Source organism: Panthera tigris, chromosome F2 (assembly GCF_018350195.1).
Source record: "Panthera tigris isolate Pti1 chromosome F2, P.tigris_Pti1_mat1.1, whole genome shotgun sequence".
In the NCBI taxonomy this organism is placed as follows: Eukaryota; Metazoa; Chordata; class Mammalia; order Carnivora; family Felidae; genus Panthera; species Panthera tigris.
In genome coordinates, this window is record NC_056676.1 from 6,765,395 (window position 1) to 6,785,100 (window position 19,706).

Here is a 19,706-nt window from a genome sequence, read left to right on the forward strand (position 1 = left end):
TCCCACTTCATATAAGGCACTGATTTCAATACATCTATATTTATAAACAGGAAAATATGCAAACACCAAATGTTTGAATAAACCAGATCACGAATACACATAAGGGAAGATCAATTATACCTAATAACTTTTTCCAGGATTTGATGAGAGACTTTGCTAAAGATGTAACTTCTTCATCTGTACTCTGCTTGCGAATAGCATTCACTGACATTCCAATTCTTGTGGACTGCAAGGGAATACAAAAAATCTGTGTAAGCTGTCTTTACTTCAGACAATTTAGTGCTTCATTCTGTTCTTTCTCATTTTCCTGTTTCCATGGTAGACCAGAAGAAAACCTGAATTATTTGAATTCTTATAATAGTATACTATAGATTTAAGATACATGCATCTTCGGATCAACACTGGACTCAAGGTTGTTAGCACAGAGATCTGCAGACAGACAAGCTGAGCTGCTATTGTAATAAGGTTGGTTAACTGGTAAAATGAAATCAGTCTTTCCATATCCCTTAAGGTAAGAATAAGCTATAAAACATTTGTATTATACAGAAGGCATGAAGCAACCATGACTGACATACGCACTTCTTTGCTTCTATATATTCTTCTATGTAGATTACTTTGTGGATCATCTGCTGCAACTTTAATGAGGATACTCAAATATTACCATCTACAGAGGTTTAAGAACATTTTTTTTTTGCCCCACATCAGCATACAATTACAGATACTAAAATGGACTTCACAGAGGGGCCCCAGGGTGGCTCAGTCGGTTAAGGCATCAGACTCCGGATACCGGCTCACGTCATGATCTCATGGTTCATGGGATTGAGCCCCGCATCAGGCTCTGAACTGACAGTGCAGAGCCTGCTTGGGATTCTGTCTCTCCCTCTCTCTCTGCCCTTCCCCCCTTTCTCTCCCTCTATCAAAATAAATAAACATTTGTTTAAAAAGGACTTCACAGAATACAGTAATATATCATGTGGTAATACTATGTACCCACAAATATGCTGGGAGCATCCATATTCACTAATCTTCCTAACCACCATTTATTTTTTTTAATTTAATTTATTTAAGTGGACTTCATGCCCAATGTGGGGCTTGCCCTTACAACCCTGAGATCAACAGTCACCTGCTCCACTGACTGAGCCAGCCAGGCACCCTTTCCTAACAACCCTTTAAGCTTGATATCATTATCCCTACTCATCCAGCAATACACCATACCTAATTGGCAGAGCTGGGATTTATTTATTTATTTATTTATTTTAATTTTTTTTCAACGTTTATTTTTGAGACAGAGAGAGACAGAGCATGAACAGGGGAGGGGCAGAGAGAGAGGGAGACACAGAATCTGAAACAGGCTGCAGGCTCTGAGCGGTCAGCAGAGAGCCCGACGCGGGGCTCGAACTCACGGGCCGTGAGATCATGACCTGAGCCGAAGTCGGACGCTTAACCGACCAAGCCACCCAGGCGCCCCGGCAGAGCTGGGATTTAAATGCACCTCCAAAGTCCAGCTCTTTCCAGGACATCAATGGTTTTCAAATTGTGCTCAAAGAACACAAAAGCTGTGACAGGCCAATTAAGGATGATAAATAAAAAAACAAATGGTAAATTATTTAGTTAGTTCAAGTTGTTAGTAGATGATCTTTCAAGACATATGGTCAATGGAAGAAAAAAACAACAAAAGGAATTGTTAGTGGTTAAAAAAAGCAGGAATCCCTGCTGTAAACTTTAAGGTAGAGTAATAAATGGGTACTTACAGCTTTCCTGCTAAATTATTCAAACTTCTCAACAAAGAGATTCAGGACAGAAATTCTGCTCAAGAATTTAGAATATGTGTTTGGCCAGAATGGCCTAAGCTGTATCTATGGAAAGAAAGCTGTGCAAGGCAGATAAGGTTCCACAGCAGAAAGATCAAGGGGATTCCACAATTCGAAAATCCTAAAATGGTTTGGGATTCATGTTTGGGGAGGGTTTCCCCCCAAAGAAAGTGGTTTACTGCTTTAATAAAATGCTCTTGGAACTTTTTTAATGAAGAAAATACTTTAGAACTTTTTAGAACTCTTCTAAAACACTTCAATATAGAAAATTGTCCACAAGCAAGTTCCTGGGCCAGATGGCATAGCCTACAACTGTGTGGACCCAGAGCTGTCCTACTGGATACAGCTCACTGCTTAGAAGCCAGGCCTGCAATTACAACCAAGCACTGAGTGTCAGGTCTGACTTCCTGATCCTGATGCCTTTGGCACTCCTCCTCCAGCACCCATTCACAGCTCTTCCTTACTACCACCCCAAAATCCACCCCACCCACCCACCCAGAAGAAAATCTATTTTTGGAACGAGTGGAAGAAACCATCTGAGCTACTAATACAGTTCTGAAGCTTGGGGCTGACACAGATTGGCAAAGAAAATGGAGCTTTAAGAGGTAGTCAGAGGCAAGCAAAGATACAGGAAGAGCATGAACAAATCATGTACTTGGGGTGACTGCTTTTTAACTGTCACAGGATGTTTTCATCACTAAAGAGTCAATAATTTCCTACTTAAAACCTACAAAAATCCATCCGGAGAATGTAGGAATCCGTAACAAACATACTTCTCTAAGGAAGAGACTATCCAGTCAAGAATAATAAGAAACAAGGCTGCTGAGGTAGAGTGAAAAACAAAGATCTGGGTAGGTTGTTTTCCTCCTTTTAAAGAGAGTATTTGGGGAACAGCAGATGAAACTAGAGAGAAGAAAGGATTATGAAGCCATTTTACTTGGATAACCAAGTCTAAATGTAACTCTAAGAATTCTCTAGACTCTGGACTTTTCCTAAAACCAGTAGACTTTAATTTACAGGATATAACAAGTGCCCTACAAAAAAGTACTGTGTGCTCAAATAACATTAAGGACTGTAGATTTAAACAGGCTTCTTGTTTGCAGGACTAATGAAGGTTTTTGAGATCAACTATATACCGTGAAATTCTAGACACAGAAAATGTATGCCTTTGCCCATGGCTGGCCATCTGGTTTCTATAGAACACCAGCTATGCAATTATAAAGACACTACCCTGGAAAGATGGAGAGGCCATTAAGCTGACTTAGGGAATCAGATGCACACTGCTGGTAAAGCAGAAAGGAATGAGTAGTGAGATTAAGAGATGCTGTCAGCATCACAGGAAATAAGCAGATTGGTATACTCTAGAAGAAAAATCACCTTTATGATCACTCATGAGTTTCCGCCAGGATGATTTAAGATACCCCCTAAATCTTAAAGTAAAAACATAGAGCTACTATAAAACATTGAGAAAAATTAAAGACTTAAATACATGTGAAGGCAGGGGCGCCTGGGTGGCTCAGTCGTCTGACTTTGGCTCAGGTCATGATCTCGCGATTCATGAGTTCAAGCCCCGCATCAGGCTCTGTGCTGACAGCCTGGAGCCTGTTTCAGATTCTGTGTCTCCCTCTCTCTCTGCCCCTCCCCTGCTCATGCTCTGTCTCTCTGTCTCAAAAATAAATAAAAACATTAAAAAAATTTTAGAAAAAAAAAATACATGTAAAGGCATCCCATATACATGGATCATAAGACTTAAATGTTAAGATTGCAATGCTAAGAAAATCAGACCAAAATAAAATCCCTATTAAAATCCCAGCTGCCTTTTGTGCAGAAATTGATAAGCTTATCCTAAAGTTCATATGGAAATACAAGGGACCCAAAATAGCCAAAACAATCTTGAAAAAATTGAAGGACGCATAATTCCCAAATTCAAAACTTACTACAAAACCTCAATGATCAAGGCAATGTGGTCCTATATAAGGAGAGACACGATTAACAGATTTAAGAATCCAGAAATAAATCCCTACATTTTTCTGTCACTGATTTTCAATAAGGATCTCAAGATAATTCATTAGAGAGAATACTTTAAAAAGGTGAGAGGTGCCTGGGTGGCTCAGTCGGTTAAGCGTCTGACTTGGCCTCAAGTCATGATCTCCCAGTTCGTGAGTTCAAGCCCCGCGTCAGGATCTGTGCTGCCAGCTCGGATTCTGGGGGAGAGGGGGAGGTTGTGTGTGTTGTGTGTGTCTGTGTCTCTCTCTGCCCCTTCCCTGCTCACGTTCCCTCTCTCTCTCTCTCTCTCAAAAATAAATAAATAACTTTTTAAAAAAGCTGAACTAGATATCCATGCGTAAAAGAATGAAATTGGACTTCTTTATACCACACATGAAAATTAACTCAAAATGAATCACAGAACTAAATGAAAGAGCTAAAAAACAAAAGAATAAATTTTTGTAGCCCTGAATTAGGCAACTAAAGCACAAGCAACCAAAGAAAACAATAAAACAGACTACAACAAAATTTTAAGCTTTTGTGCTTCAAAGAACACCACTAAGAAAGTAAAGCCCAGGGGAGGTAACACTTGAAAATCCTGTATGTCATAATGGACTTGTATCTAGAATATATAAAGAACTATTACAACTTAAAAATAAAAAGACAAATTATCCAATTTCAAAACAGGAAAAGGATCTGAAAAAACAGTTCTCCAAAGAAAATATATGATTGGTTAAGAAGCGTATGAAAAAGATGTTCAACATTAGTCATTTGGGAAATGGAAATAAACACCACAATGAAATATCACTTCACGCCCAGTAAGATGGCTATAATCAAAGACAAATAATAAGTGTTGGCAAGAATGTGGATAAACTGGAACCTTCGTTTACTTGCTCCTGAGAATGTAAAATGGTACGGTCACGTGGGAAAACAGTCTGGCAGGTCCTCAAAATATTCAACATAAAGTTATCATACAACTCATCATTTCGACTCTTTCAGATCTCTACCAGAGAGAACCAAAAACACACAAACCTGTACATGAATGTGCACAGCAAGCAGCATGAGTCATAACAACCAAAAAAGTAGAAACAATCCAAATGTCCATCAAATGACAAATGGATACACAAAATGTGGTGTAACCATACAGTGGACTATTATTCAGCCATAAAAGGGAACAGGCTACAACATGGATTGTAGGGATTGACACAGGCTACAACATGGATGAACCCTGAAAAGTATGCTGAGTGAAGGCCAAAGGGGCACCTGGCTGACTCTGCCGGGAGAGCATGCGAGTTGATCTTCAGGTCACGAGTTTCAGCCCCACGTTGAGGGGCAGATCATAATTAAAATAAAGAAATTTTTTAATCTTCAAAGGAAAAAAAACAAGGCAGCCAGACACAAAAGGTCATATATTATATGATTTCACTTATATGAAATTTCCAGAATAGGTAAATCTGTAGAGACAAAAATGTGGCTCGATTAGTGGTTCCTAGGGCAGAAGGGGGAGAAAAGAGGAACGGCTGCTAAAAGGCACCCCAGAGGCTGGTGTCCTGATGGCAGCTGCTGTCAATGACAAAGAAAGTGAGGTTCTGGGAAATCAAATCAGGGCCAAGAGCCCAACTTCCTTTCCTTTCACGGTGAGATTACAAACTTGGAAGATTTAGATTTTATTCTTCTTGAGAAGGCAACTTTTTCTATAATGATAACTTAGATTATTGATTTATGTTACCATCTTTTAAAAAAAAACAAGCGTTAATAATGATTTACACCATAACAGGACAATACAAAAAACTTATTGGTAGTAAAAATGTTTTGGCATTTTAGGACAATTACCTATCCAAATCATGACACATTTTAGCACATACCTGTAATAATTCCAGGGTCATGGGAATATTCTTAAGCTCCTTCAGTAAATCCAATGCTCCAGCCTATAAAATAAAATAAAATAATTGCAGACGCAACTTCCCAGATGGTAAAACAAGGACTAACTAGAGATTTAAATTTACATTTTCCCATCCACAACTCACTATGGCTCACTTATTCATATGAGGATGGTGTGTGTGTGTGTGTGTGTGTGTGTGTGTGTGTGTGTGTATATATATGTGCATATATATATATATGTGCATATATATGTATACATATATATGCACATATATATGTGCATACCAGGATGATATATGTACATATATACACATATATACATATGTATGTGTATATATGTACATATATATATATACACACACACATATATATATATATACATAAAGGGGGGCAGGGAAAGAGGGGTAGTGGTTTCCAAATAATGATTGCAACTCATTAAAGGAACATAAGATCCATTTACTGGACTATGACCAGCACTTGTTTAAGTTCATTTTAAATAATATTTGTTTATATGTGTCCAAATTTGAAATGTAAAATGTGTTTCTTACCCTGGTAGCATAACACACCCCACATTTCCATGAAGAACACCTATTTGATTAAGGAGCCAACCCTGAAAAAGCAGGAATGGGGGTCAGAAGATACTATAGCACCTCTAGCATTCACACACAGTGAGAGTGGGAAAGGGCCTGTCTTTACTAGAATTCTCTTGAGGTCTCCTGTTTCTTACTCATCTGTCACAAAAGCACTGCTGTTGGGGTGCCTGGATGGCTCATTCAGTTAAGCGACCCACTTCAGCTCGGGTCATGATCTCACGGTTGGTGCGTTCGAGCCCCACGTCGGGCTCTGTGCTGACAGCTCAGAGCCTGGAGCCTGCTTCCGGTTCTGTGTCTCCCTCTCTCTCTGGCCCTCCCCCACTCACACTCTGTCTCTCTCTCTCTCAAAAACAAATAAAACATTAAAAAAATTCGGGGCGCCTGGATGGCTCAGTCGGTTAAGCATCTGACTTCAGCTCAGGTCATGATCTCACGGTTCATGAGTTCGAGCCCCACGTTGGGCTCTGTGCTGACAGCTTGGAGCCTGGAGCCTGCTTCAGATTCTCTGTCTCTCTTTCTCTCTGCCCCTTCCCTACTCACGCTCTCTCTCTTCTCAAAAATAAAAAAACATTAAAAAAATTTGTTTAATTAAAAAAAAACAGAAACAGTACTGTCTACCTAATTCCTACAGAGTAGTAAAAAGCAGATTCTGAGAGAAAATTCAGAATTAAGATGTATGTTAAGCTCACAGGCCTATCCACTGCCATCTAGAATCAAAGACTCCCATATAGATGATGAAGACAGAACAAAATAAGACTCCTAAAAGAATTATATAAAGCACCTAAAATTAAAAAAGGAATGAAATGAGAAGCAACAGCACCACCTTATACCTTGTGGCCAAATATTCCAATTTGATATTGATTTATGTATCATATTTAATCTAATACCCTCACTTAATCATATTTTACTTAGTTTAATATTCACTTAATATACTATATTTGTACACATTATTCTATATGCCACTAATAAAAAAACTATTAAACTATCATAGTATTTTCTTATCACTTCTTCACTTTTATAATTCTTGTAAACTTGAAGTTTTGATCATGTACCACCTTTTACATACATAAAAGAAAAACATAAGCAAAATAAATTAGCTAAGGTGCTTCTAAAACTACTTCACATTCAGAATCCAATGATTATGAATCACTTATTGACTCAGATTCAATTATATCTGTTTTTATCCATAAAAAAGTTGTAGAGAAAACAGTAGTAATGCAGCATTTCATAAAAGAAGCCATCAAAGGGGCACCTGGGTGGCTCAGTCGGTTGAGTGTCTGACTTCGGCTCAGGGCCATGATCGCATGGCCCATGGGTTCCAGGCCCACACCGGGCTTTGTGCCGACAGCTCAGAGCCTGGAACCTGCTTCAGATTCTGTGTCTCACTCTCTCTCTCTCTGCCCCTCCCCTGCTCATGCTCTGTCTCTCTCTGTCTCAAAAATAAATAAAACATTAAAAAAAAAAAAAAGAAGAAGAAGCCGCCATCAAAGAGCTAAAAGCCTTTAGCTCTTACCTGGCTTTGTAGTGTGTAGAGAGCTAGTTGTTTTCACCCCCACTGCTCTTCAACCATTTGGTTCCCTAAGGTTCAAAGAGCACTCCACTAATGTCTTTAAGAGTTTCTTCCAAGCCACTGACACCCACTCTGCAAATGTTGATGCTGGGTTTGATGTTCTGCCTGTGAAAGTACATCCCAATAGCCATCTGGTCGACAATATATGTGTAACTCATTCTGCTTTCTGAAATGGTAAAATACAAAAACTAGGCACCCTATGAATCAATGAAACACAGCATACCCCAGGGAAATAGAAAGCCCCAGAGCATGTCCCTCAACATGTACCCCCAAGGAAGAAACAAGCACGGAACCCTCATGGCATTATCATATTTCTTAAATATAAAATTGAGTCAAGGCTTCCAGTCATGTAATTTTTCCATTTAAACTTGACAGGAGCACCCGGATGGCTCAGTCAGTTATACCTCTGACTCTTGATTTCTGCTCAGGTCATGATCTCCAGGTCGTGAGATCAAGCCCCACAGCGCAGAGTCTGATTGGGATTCTCTCTCTGCACCTCCCCTGGGTATGCGCTCTCTCTCTCAAAATAAATAAATAAACTTAAAAAAAAAAAACAAAAAAACTGACCCTTAAAAAATAAGTAAAATAAAATAAATTTGACATCAGGGTGCCTGGCTAGCTTAGTGGGTAAAGCATGCAACTCTTGATCTCAGAGGTCATGAGTCAGAGCCCCATGTTGGATGCAGAGATTACATTAATTAATTAATTAAAAAAAATAAAGTTGACAGACATCAGACTCAGCTGTGGAGAATAAAAAAACATTAACTTTCCTTCTGGCAACAGGTGTATTATTTTAATTTAAAACTTAAGTTCAAAAACAATTATGAGACAGGTTACTATGAAGGATTTTTTTTGTTTTTGTTTTTGTTTTTTAAAGAGAGTGTGAGCAGGGGAGAAGGGCAGAGGGGACGAGAGAGAGAAAAAGAAAAGTGGGGGAAGAGAGAATCCTAAGCAGGCTCCACACTCAGCACAGAGGCCGACACAGGGCTCAATCTCACAAACCATGAGATCATGACCCTGAGCCAAAAACAAGAGTTGAACACTCAACCGACTGGGCCACCCAGGCACCTGTTTTGTTTTTTTATTATGAAGGATTTTAACGATTTACTTCTTAAAGATCCCTTCTGATCTTAAAATTCTACAAATTATTTTTAGAGGTAACTAAAAACAGTGAAACACTGCAGGTGTTAGAGAAGAAAACCAACACTGACTTTTAAATTTACTGTTAATCAGAAATTCTACAGAAATGACATCTTTGCGAGCAAATGGGTTCTTCAATCCCACGTCTATAAATCCCCAAACCGAAAACCTTTGAAAAGCAAGATTTCTCACAGATTTTCAACAAACTCATTTGCCAACAACACCTAATCTCAACGTACGTAAAACCATTTATGTTCTATATATCCCACTTCATGTGTCAGTACCACATTTCACTATAAAAATGTTAATGTCTGATTACTAGGAACTGCCCAGATCCTGTTGAAGATATATAATGTATGTACCATATTATCTTAATAAAACCTGAGGTGCTCAGCAATCAAAAAGAATGAAATCTTGCCATCTGCAATCACGTGGATGGAACTAGAGGGTATCATGCTAAGCGAAATTAGTCAGAGAAAGACAAATATCACATGACTTCACTCATTATGAGGACTTTAAGATACAAAACAGATGAGCATAAGGGAAAGGAAGCAAAAATAATATAAAAACAGGGAGGGGGGAAAAAACATAAGAGACTCTTAAATATGGAGAACAAACAGAGGGTTACTGGAGGGGTTGTAGGAGGGGGGATGGGCTAAATGGGGAAGGGGCATTAAGGAATCTACTCCTGAAATCATGTTGCACTATATGCTAACTAACTTGGATGTAAATTAAAAATAAATAAATAAACATGGTTAAAATAAATAAATTAAAAATACGAATTTTTTTTTTTAATTTTTAAAAACCTGAGGGGCATCCAGGTGGCTCAGTTGGTCAGGCATCCGACTTCGGCTCAGGTAATGACCTCACAGCTCATGAGTTCGAGCCCCACGTTGGGCTCTGTGCTAACAGCTCGGAGCCTGGAGCCTATTTCAGATTCTGTGTGTCCCTTGCTCTCTGCCCCTCCGCCGCTCACACTCTGTCTCTCTCAAAAATAAATAAACATTAAAAAAAAATTTTTTTTTAAAACCTGACAATTTTGGAATTCTCAAATATATCAGACTCTAAAAGTTTTGATTACGAGATTGTGGACTTGTATCCCATAACTACCATAGACATTTTTCTTCTACCTATGCCTCCGTGGACTTTCCAATCCATTTCTGACCTAGGATCAATTAGAGAGGAAGATAAAGAACCACACTTCTAGGAGTCCTTGAAAATGCAGGGTCTCCTTAGACTTACATCATGCTGTCTGCCACATATAAAGTTGATTCTTCTAACACATCAGCAATGTGGCATAAGGTTTAAGTTGCTTTCCAAGCAACAGATAAGATTTGCATTAATTTCATCACACTCTCCCTTTACACTCAGATCTCTCTGGTGAGACCGAAATTAGAGATACAAGCTATGGAAGGAAGAAAAAGCAAAATAACATTAACTGGATGACACTACGACCTTTCTCATAATTACACTGTGTTCTGGCCAAATAAGATGAATATTTCAATTACGGTTCTTTAAGAAATAAACAACTATGATAATCTGAATGAACAAAAAGGCAAAAAACAGATGATCATATATATTAATTCAGTGACAAAAGCTTCTTTGAATATTACTATGTGCCAAGCATCATGGGAAGCCCTTTGTATACGTGTGTATGTATATGTGCATTTGTATGTATACGCACGTATATATACATGCAATTCCATCTTCACAATAAACCCTATAGAAAAAGGTAATCTTTTTCTCTCCATTTTACAGAAGAGGAATTGAAAATCCAGACAATTTAGGAAACCTGCACAGTCATATGATTATTACTAACTAAAAAAGGTGAAATCTACTCACTTCTGTCAAACTATACGTATGCCTCTCAACAAATATTAACACTGTGTACCAAACTCTGAGGAGACAACAGTGAGCAAGACAAATCTTTTGCGACTTCAGGGAATTTAAAATAAACACAAACCTTTGAATATCTACTTCAAAACTTCAATTATACAAAGAAACAAATTCAGAAAAGGAAAGTGACTTGGCCAACTGATAGGTAATACAAAAGGACAAGAATTATAATCTCCTGACCCTCACACCGCTGCTCTCTCCATTTCCTAGGTCCACCGGTAGTAGTTCTGCTCTGTGAACTTGGGTGAATAGCATTACCAAACAAGAAACTAAATTCTATCCTTCCCCAATAATCACCTGCCTCTAAAGGTCAAGTCTATTAGATTGCAGCATCTCCTACAGATAATGATGCAAGAGAAAGAAAGATTCTACCTTATCTTCCAGAGTCAAATTTAGTTCACAGTACTGGCTGAAGAATAAACAATACTATCACATGACTTTAGTACACGGTTGGTACTATCTGTCATCAGAAACAAGTACTTTTACAAAATATTGCATTCAAACTTGTACTTAGCACACAGCATATACAACTTTGTATAGGACACAAACATCCTCCTCAAGGAGATGTATGGAGAAGGAAGCAACATGGAATATACAGTTAAGAACACACACACATACTTATCTATACATATGTATGTGTGTATACATATGCGTGACAGATATAGAAATATGTGTATATATATATATATATGTATATATATACACATATATATCAGATCGAAATTCAAATCTATGCACTGCCATTTCCTAAATATAAGATCTTGAGAATGTTATTTCTTTTTCAAGCTTCAGTTTCTTCATATGTAGGACAGCATAATACACTGACCTAGAAGAATTCAAATGGTCAAATGGAGTAATAAAAAACATATGAAGTATTGAAATAGAGTGCCTGACATGTAGGATATGGTTGATAAGGGATACAAAGAGATAAAAAGATTTATCTACTTCCATCATAACAATATTCTCAAAAAGCCATAAACCAGCATTTTAAGTAAGCATTATTTAACCTCAATCAACTCAAACACCTCTCAGTAAGAATTATAAGATTTCAAGGCTTAAAAAACTAAGATGCTATTCATTTTTTTTTAAAGGAAACACTGTAAATATTTGAATTATGGCTCAGGAACATCACTATATACTAGAAATTATAATTTTATTATGTCATCTCAAATGTGCACTTATTCTACACCAAACAAAAGAAAAAATATATAAAATTGACTGCATCAAAACTGAAAGAAAAGACACTATCAAGAGAGTGAAAAGATAACCCACAGAATGCAAGGCAATATATACAAATCCTGTCTCCCATAAGTCTAATATTCAGAATACAAAGAACTCTTACAATTCAAAAATACAAAGAGCTTAAAAATGGGCAAAGGATCTGAACATTTCTCCAAATATATATAGAAATGGCCAACAATGAAAAATTTTCACCATCATCAGTCATCCGAGAAATGCAAATCAAAACCACAATGAGACACCTCTTTACACCCACTGTGATGGCTATAATCAAAAAACACGCAAGTGTTGATGAAGACTCCATGAAATGGAACGCCCACCAACTGCTGATAAGAATTTAAAATCGTGCAACTTTGGAAAACAGTTTGTCAATTTCTCAAAAGGTTAAACATAGTTATATGACCTAACAATTCTACTCCTAGGTATATACCCAAGAGTAAAAAAAAAACCAAAAAACAAACATATGTCCACACAAACACCTGCACGAAACGTTCTTAGCAGCATTACTCATCATGGTCAAAAAGTGGAAACAGCCCAAAATGTCCATCAAATGATGAATGAATAAACAAAATGTGGTATGTCCACCAGTACAGTGGAGTGCTATTCTGCAACACAAAGGAACAAAGTACTGATACTTGCTGTTAGTATAGATGAATCCTGAAAACACTAAGTGAAAGAAGCCTGTCATAGAAGACCACATATTGTGTGATTCCATTTATACAAACACACGTTGCATAAGTCCATTTATAGAAAATGTCCAGAGCAGCAAATCCACAGACAAACAGATAAGCGGTTGCGGGGGCAGATACATGGTGACTACCTAATGGGTACAGGTTTCTTTTTGGAGTGATCAAAGTGCTCTTCAATTAGTGTTGTGAGAGCTACCCAAATCTGTGAATATACTAAAAACCACTGAATTGTACACTTTTTTACATTTTTTTTAATGTTTATTCATTTTTGAGAGAGAGGGGTAGGAGTAGAAAGAGACAGAGACACAGAATCTGAAGCAGGCTCCAGTCTCCAAGCTGTCAGCACAGAGCCCAACGCAGGGCTCGAACTCACAAACCATGAGATTATGATCTGAGCCGAAGTCGGATGCTCAACCAACTGAGCAACCCACGTGCCCCAAACTGTACACTTTTAAAGGGGTGAACTGTATTGTATATCTTAATAAGGCTGTTTTTAAAAATTGTGTGTAGTCAGGGGTACCTGGGTGGCTCAGCCCGTTGAGCATCCAACTTCAGCTCAGGTCATGATCTCATGGTTCGTGGGTTCAAGCCCCACATTGGGCTCTGTGCTGACAGCTCAGAGCCTGGAACCTGTTTTTAGATTCTGTGTCTCCCTCTCTCTCTGCCCCTCCCCTGCTTGTGTTCTGTCCCTCTCTCTTAAAAAATAAAACATTAAAAAAAAATTTAATAAAAAAATTAAAAATTATGTGTAGTCATTCTAAATTTTGATTTATACTAATCAGTCTAACCCTCATATGAAAACTGAAGTTTTTTCTTCAAATCAGGTAGAAGACTTAGAAATTTTAGGGCTCCTAGGTGGCCAGTAGGTTAGGTTTCTAAGTCTTGATTTCAGCTCAGATCATGGTCTCACAGTTTATGGGTTCAAGCCCCACATCAGGCTCTGTGCTGACAGTGCAGAGCCTGTTTGGGATTCTCTCTCTCCCCCTCTCTCTCTCCCTCTACCCCTCCCTGCCTCTTTCTCTAATAAATAAAATTTTAATTAAAAAAAAAGAAAAAATTTACATTCCATGTATAGTAGCTCCTGTATTGTGACATATAATTTCAACTTCTCTCCTAACAACTGAATTCTACTCAGTCCTGAGCCTTCAGCGAAAAAAAATCATAATAAACAAAGCTCAACACTACTTACAAAATCTATGAATTTGAAACTTCTAAGTTACCTCACTCCTTCTTCTACAGTCATGTCATAAATCCTTTACAAAAAAAAACACAAGGTTTTTTAGCCCTTACCATATCTTAGGCATTGTCAAGAATTTCATATTCATCTAATCTTTAGTAAGTCATCTCCAATTTACCACCAAAAGAAAAAAAAAAAAAGACATTTTAAAGATGCTAAGGAACTTGCCTAAGATCACACTGCTAAAGTTCAGAAGAGCCAAGATTTGAACCCAGATTAGGAGTCAGACTTGCCTATTGACATCAAGTAAAAATTATAAAAAAAACAACAAATACCAACAGTGCGTGGGTGGCTCAGTCAGCTGAGCATCTGACTTGATTTCAGCTCAGGGCGTGATCTCACAGTTCGTGAATTCGAACCTCAAGCTGGGTTCTGTGCTGACAGAATGGAGTCTGCTTAAGAGTCTCTTTCCCTCCCTCTCTGCCCCTCCCCCACTGGCATGCGCTCTCTCTCAAAATAAATATATAAACTTAAAAAAAAACTAGTATCTGGGGTGCCTGGGTGGCTCAGTCGGTTAAGCGGCCGACTTCAGCTCAGGTCATGATCTCACGGTTCCTGAGTTCGAGCCCCGCGTCAGGCTCTGTGCTGGCAGCTCGGAGCCTGGAGCCTGCTTCAGATTCTGTGTCTCCCTCTCTCTCTGCCCCTCCCCTGCTCATGCTCTATATGTGTGTGTCTCTCTCTCTAGAAAAAGGAATACACAATAAAAAAAATTTTTTTTAAGTGATAGTTTAAAAAAAAACGAGTATCTGAATATTTGGAACTAACTTACGTGGCTCATCAAGGCCTCAGAGTGGGCACTTGTAAAACTGCTAACACTGTTTAAGATCAATTATACAGATAGGGCAACATTCTGGATAAATACTAAGGTCAGGATATTGATTGGATATTTATGGAAACCTTCCTGCCCCAGAATAACAAACACCCTTACTTCCTGGCCTTATATTCACTTAACTGCACCCATGCAAGTTTCAAAAACCGGGCTTCTAGAGACATTGCAGCTTAACATAGTACTGACTTTAAACAAAACAGATTTAGATTCACCTCTTCATTTCTAGCTATTTGGTTTAGGACAACTCACTTTACTTTCCAAATAGTTTCCTTACTTTTGGAATACTTATCTTGTAAAACTGAGGAATAGGTAGGCAATACTTAGCTGAATACCTGGCTCAGAGTAATAATTCAATAAATAGTAGCTGTTTTTATTATTACTTAAATGTGACACCTAACCTTTTTATTAAAACAAAACAATATGCAACAACAGCACTTAAACTTGTCAATTCAAGAGGACAACTACTATTCTTCAAGCAAAGTTTACTTTTTCATAGCTTAAGTAATATTTTTTATAAATTTTTTTTAACGTTTATTTATTCTTGAGACAGAGACAGCGTGTGAACAGGGGAGGAGCAGAGAGAGAGAGGGAGACACAGAATCTGAAACAGGCTCCAGGCTCTGAGCTGTCAGCAGAGCCCGACGCCGGGCTCGAACCCACAAACCGTGAGATCATGACCTGAGCCGAAGTCCGACATTAACCAACTGAGCCAGGCACCCCTAGCGTAAGTAATATTTTAGGGGCAGCTGGGTGGCTCAGTTGGTTAAGTGTCGGACTTCGGCTCAGGTCATGATCTCACGGTTCGTGATTTCGAGCCCTGCGTCCGGCTCTGTGCTGACAGCTCAGACCCTAGAGCCTGCTTCAGAGGATTCTGTCTACCTCTCTCTCTCTGCCCCTCCCCAACTCACACATGCTCTCTCTCACTCTCTGTCAAAAAAAATAAACATTAAAAAAATTTTTTTTAATATTTTAAAAAGCTCACAGAAAAATCTGGACACCACCAAAAAAAAAAAAAAAAAAAAGAGGGAGAAACAAATCTACCATAATCCTACAAACCCCAGAACAACTTCTGTTAAATTACTGACCTCCTTAAAAGCTCTTTGTGGGGGAACCTGGGTAGCTGAGTCGCTTAAGCGTCCAACTCTTAATTTCAGCTCAGGACATGATCCCAGGGCCATGGGATCAGGTCCGGCGTTGGGCTCCACACTGAGCATGGAGCCTGCTTAAGATTTTCTGTCCCTCCCCTTCTCCCCCTCTCTCCCTCTCCCCCCCTCCCTCCCTTTGCCCCTCTCCCCTGCTCATGCTCTCAAGCTCTCTAAAGAAAATTTTTAGGGGCCCCGGATGGCTCAGTCACTTAAGCGTCTGACTTCGGCCCAGGTAATGATCTTGCAGTCCATGAGTTCCAGCCCCGTGAGTTCTGTGCTGACAGCTCAGAGCCTGGAGCCTGCTTCGGATTCTGTGTCTCCCTCTCTCTCTGCCCCTCATGCTCATGCTGCTCATGCTCTGTCTTTCTCACTCTCAAAAATAAATAGACATTAAAAAAAATTTTTTTTTTAATTTTTAAAAAAGCTATTTGTGGAATGATGTGCTTTGGAAGGCAAAGAGAGAGTCATTCAAGACCCCTTTCTCTTTATTTCATTTGCCAATTTGAATTTCTGTAAGATATACAGGGAAAAGGAGAAGGAACAAAACAAACAAACAAAAAACATAAAAGAGCCAGTCATTTTATCTTTCTTTTTGGGGTTAAGTTTTCATATTGGTAAAGTTTTGAACTATCAGATAAATGAGATTTGAGGAGTGTCTGTAAAGTTGTTCCTCATTCTCACCCAGACTCATTATTTGCTTGTAACTTGAGAACTGCAAATAAATACAAACTGGTCTTCTCCATATTTATCCACTAAGGAATTAGTCATTTTTATGAAACACCTATTACAAGGAAAGAAAACAATCATTAGGTGATTAATGGATACACATTATGGCCTGAGTAGAGAAAAAAGGTACCCAACAAAAGGCCTTTTTCCCCAAGGAGCTTCTACTGTGGGAATCCAGGGAACTCCAGGCAAAGAAAAAAACTTTTCCAGTTTAAACAAAATAAATGCTCAGCCTGTTAAATAACCAGATCTCATCACTTGCAGTGGGGAAATGAAAGTGCCATATCAATGAGAAAACTAAACGGTAAAGGTTAATGTCTGGAACAGAAAACAAACAGGAAATATTTTAAAAGGCCAAAATTGCAAATACAGATTAACGAGGTATGAAATTACATGCCAGGCAATGCACCTGTTAAAAAAAGAGGAAGAGACTATATACAAAGTCTTTAAAATTCAGCGTTTAACACTATTTTCTGCTCTGGCATGCTGTCCAGTAAAAAACCTGGGACCTAGCTTAATCCAAATTGCTCAGTACTTAATTTAAGTGATTAAGATTAAGCCAACTACTTAATCTCTCTGACTCAGTTTCTTACTCTGCAAAATGGGTACACCGTAGCTGTGTCGTGGGTCTGTAAAGAATTTTGCACAGATGCTTTGGAATTCCAAAGTGCTGTACAAATCAGAGCATCCTCTTTCTCCTGCACATTAATTTGACAGGAAATTTATTTCGTAGACGGGAATAAGTTATTTCAGATACACGGATGCTGAAAATGTACTGAGCAGGGTGGAATAAGTTCAGGCGAAGACAATCATGGAGTTTTAGCTGAAAACAGGTGACACTGCATCAGAGGACTGAAAGTACACACAGTGGTGGACAAAAAAATGCAAAACTGGAAGACTTCACACAAACCACAACGTGTTCACATCCACACACACTTTATCGATTAACAAGATAACGCCACCGGTATTAACTGTAAACCACTTAAGAGTACTCAGCAATGACAGCTGTCCAAATGCATCTACCAGTCAGTACCCCTGAGGGCGTGCGTTTTAACCATAGCTCTTTTACACACTACCACCTAACAAGATCCACTTTTGAAAAACACACTTAGCAACTTGCCAAAGACACTAGCATGCTCTGCCTTTCTGATTGCTAAACAAACCTGCAGCGTGATGGAGATAAATCAAGTGCGTGGTTAGCATTCTTCTAAAAACTAAGATACAGGAATTGGAACTCATCCGCTCGAGGTCCAGAACGTCTCACAAACCCCCATGCGATGTTATTTTTAGTTGTTAGCCAGCGATCGCGGAAAAGGGAACGAATCCTCCCAAACTGCGAAGGGCTTTCTACACTCCTCGATTCTTAAACTAAATGAGCGAAGTAACTGGCGAGCAAATCTACCCTCGATCAGGTTGACGACTCTGTACTCACAACGAAGAGACTTGGAAGTACCCAGAACGGGTGCTAACGCCGGCGGCGCGGGGCCCCGCCGCCTGCCCCAGGACGCCGGCACGGTCCACGCCGCCTTCCCCCGCGGGAAGGGCCGGCGGGGGCGGGCCGGGAGCCCCCGAGGGCCCGGCCCCAGGCCCGCCACGTCCGGCTCCCGCCAGCCGCCCGGCCTCCCTCCCGGCCCGCGTCGCCCGCCGCGCTCACCGCGTTCTTCTTCTGCACCATCTTGTCCATCTTCTTGGCAATGCGGACCACCTCGTCCTCCATGGCTTCGGCAGGTCTTCCCCGCGCCCAGCCCGTCTGGGTCCGGAAGTGGGCGAAGCTGGGGCCGAGGGGACGGCGGGACGCGAGCCCAGGCGCGCGGCGAGCCCCCCACAGCAGGCCCGGGCCTAGGCCCTTCCTCGCAAACCAAGCCCGCGGCGGCGGTGGCGGCGGCCGAGACAGCGACTCCGCCCCCGCAGGCAGCGCCAGTCGAGCTCCGCGCGCGCCGCTCAGGCACTGCCAATCGACGGCGGATCGCTGGGAACCCGCGCGCCGAGGCTCCCGCCAGACGGGCGTCGACCGAGGCGCCGTCAATGAGAAGAGGCGCAAACGGGGCGGGAGAGCTTCCCGCCAGGCGGTTGTAAAAGTCTGCAGGAGGCGGGGCCGAGTTTTGCCGCGCGTGCGCTTCCGGCCCGACGGCGGCGCCGGGTGAGCTTGGGAGCCTGCGGAGACCCGCGGGGCTTTGAACTGCGGCGGGCGTGGGGGACGGGACGTTGGCGGTCTTTAAAGGCGGTGGGAGCCCGACCCTTTTTTCCGTGGGAGGCGGCTACCGTGAAAAGCAGAGCCCCGCCCAGTTTCCCTAAATAGTCTGGTAAAATACGGACTTGATCTTTTTAAGCGTCCCCTTTTTAAAAGTCAACTGGTTTGTAAGCTGCCGAAGCACCGAGACCCAGTCCGGCTTGTTTTCAGACTCAGAATGTCGAACACAGTATTTGAGTAGAGTTGAATGATACTTGACAGAAACGTTCTCAAAAAAGAAATAAGGCATCTCAACTGCTCCCAAAGATCAGTGAGGAAGTTGACATCCTTAATTTAAGGGTTATGACTAACAACACAAAGCCAACGTAGAAAATTGAAATACCTATGTTACTAATACTGGAGAGTATAGGCTCCTTCAGTAGGTCTTTGCCCAATTACACGTTTTACTACCAACTCATGCTACTTGCAGACATATCCCCACACCAGATTTAACTCTCAAAATGCGCCACCTGGTAATGCTTTTTCTATACTAACATGACAGATGTTTTTTTTTCCTACTTCTAGCTCAGTTATTTGGGGAGAAGAGGCATTTGACTTTTCCCCCTTCTGTTGATTTCATGTATTTCTTTTCTTTTTTTTTTTTTAATATATGAAATTTACTGTCAAATTGGTTTCCATACAACACCCAGTGCTCATCCCGAAAGGTGCCCTCCTCAATACCCATCACCCACCCTCCCCTCCCTCCCACCCCCCATTAACCCTCAGTTTGTTCT

The 19,706-nt window shown here is 40.3% G+C and overlaps 1 protein-coding gene across 1 annotated transcript in view; it reads right to left on the reverse strand.

Annotated features, from left to right (window-relative positions):
* TCEA1 (transcription elongation factor A1) overlaps positions 1-18,624 on the reverse strand; it is a 41,634-nt gene extending 23,010 nt beyond the window's left edge. The window contains exons 1-3 of the mRNA XM_042973096.1: positions 18,397-18,624; positions 5,663-5,725; positions 121-226 (exon numbers count right to left, since the gene is read on the reverse strand). Coding sequence (XP_042829030.1) covers positions 121-226; positions 5,663-5,725; positions 18,397-18,459 — 232 coding nt within the window. The 5' untranslated portion in view covers positions 18,460-18,624. The remainder of the gene's footprint in view (positions 1-120; positions 227-5,662; positions 5,726-18,396) is intronic.
* Between the last annotated feature and the right edge of the window lie 1,082 nt (positions 18,625-19,706).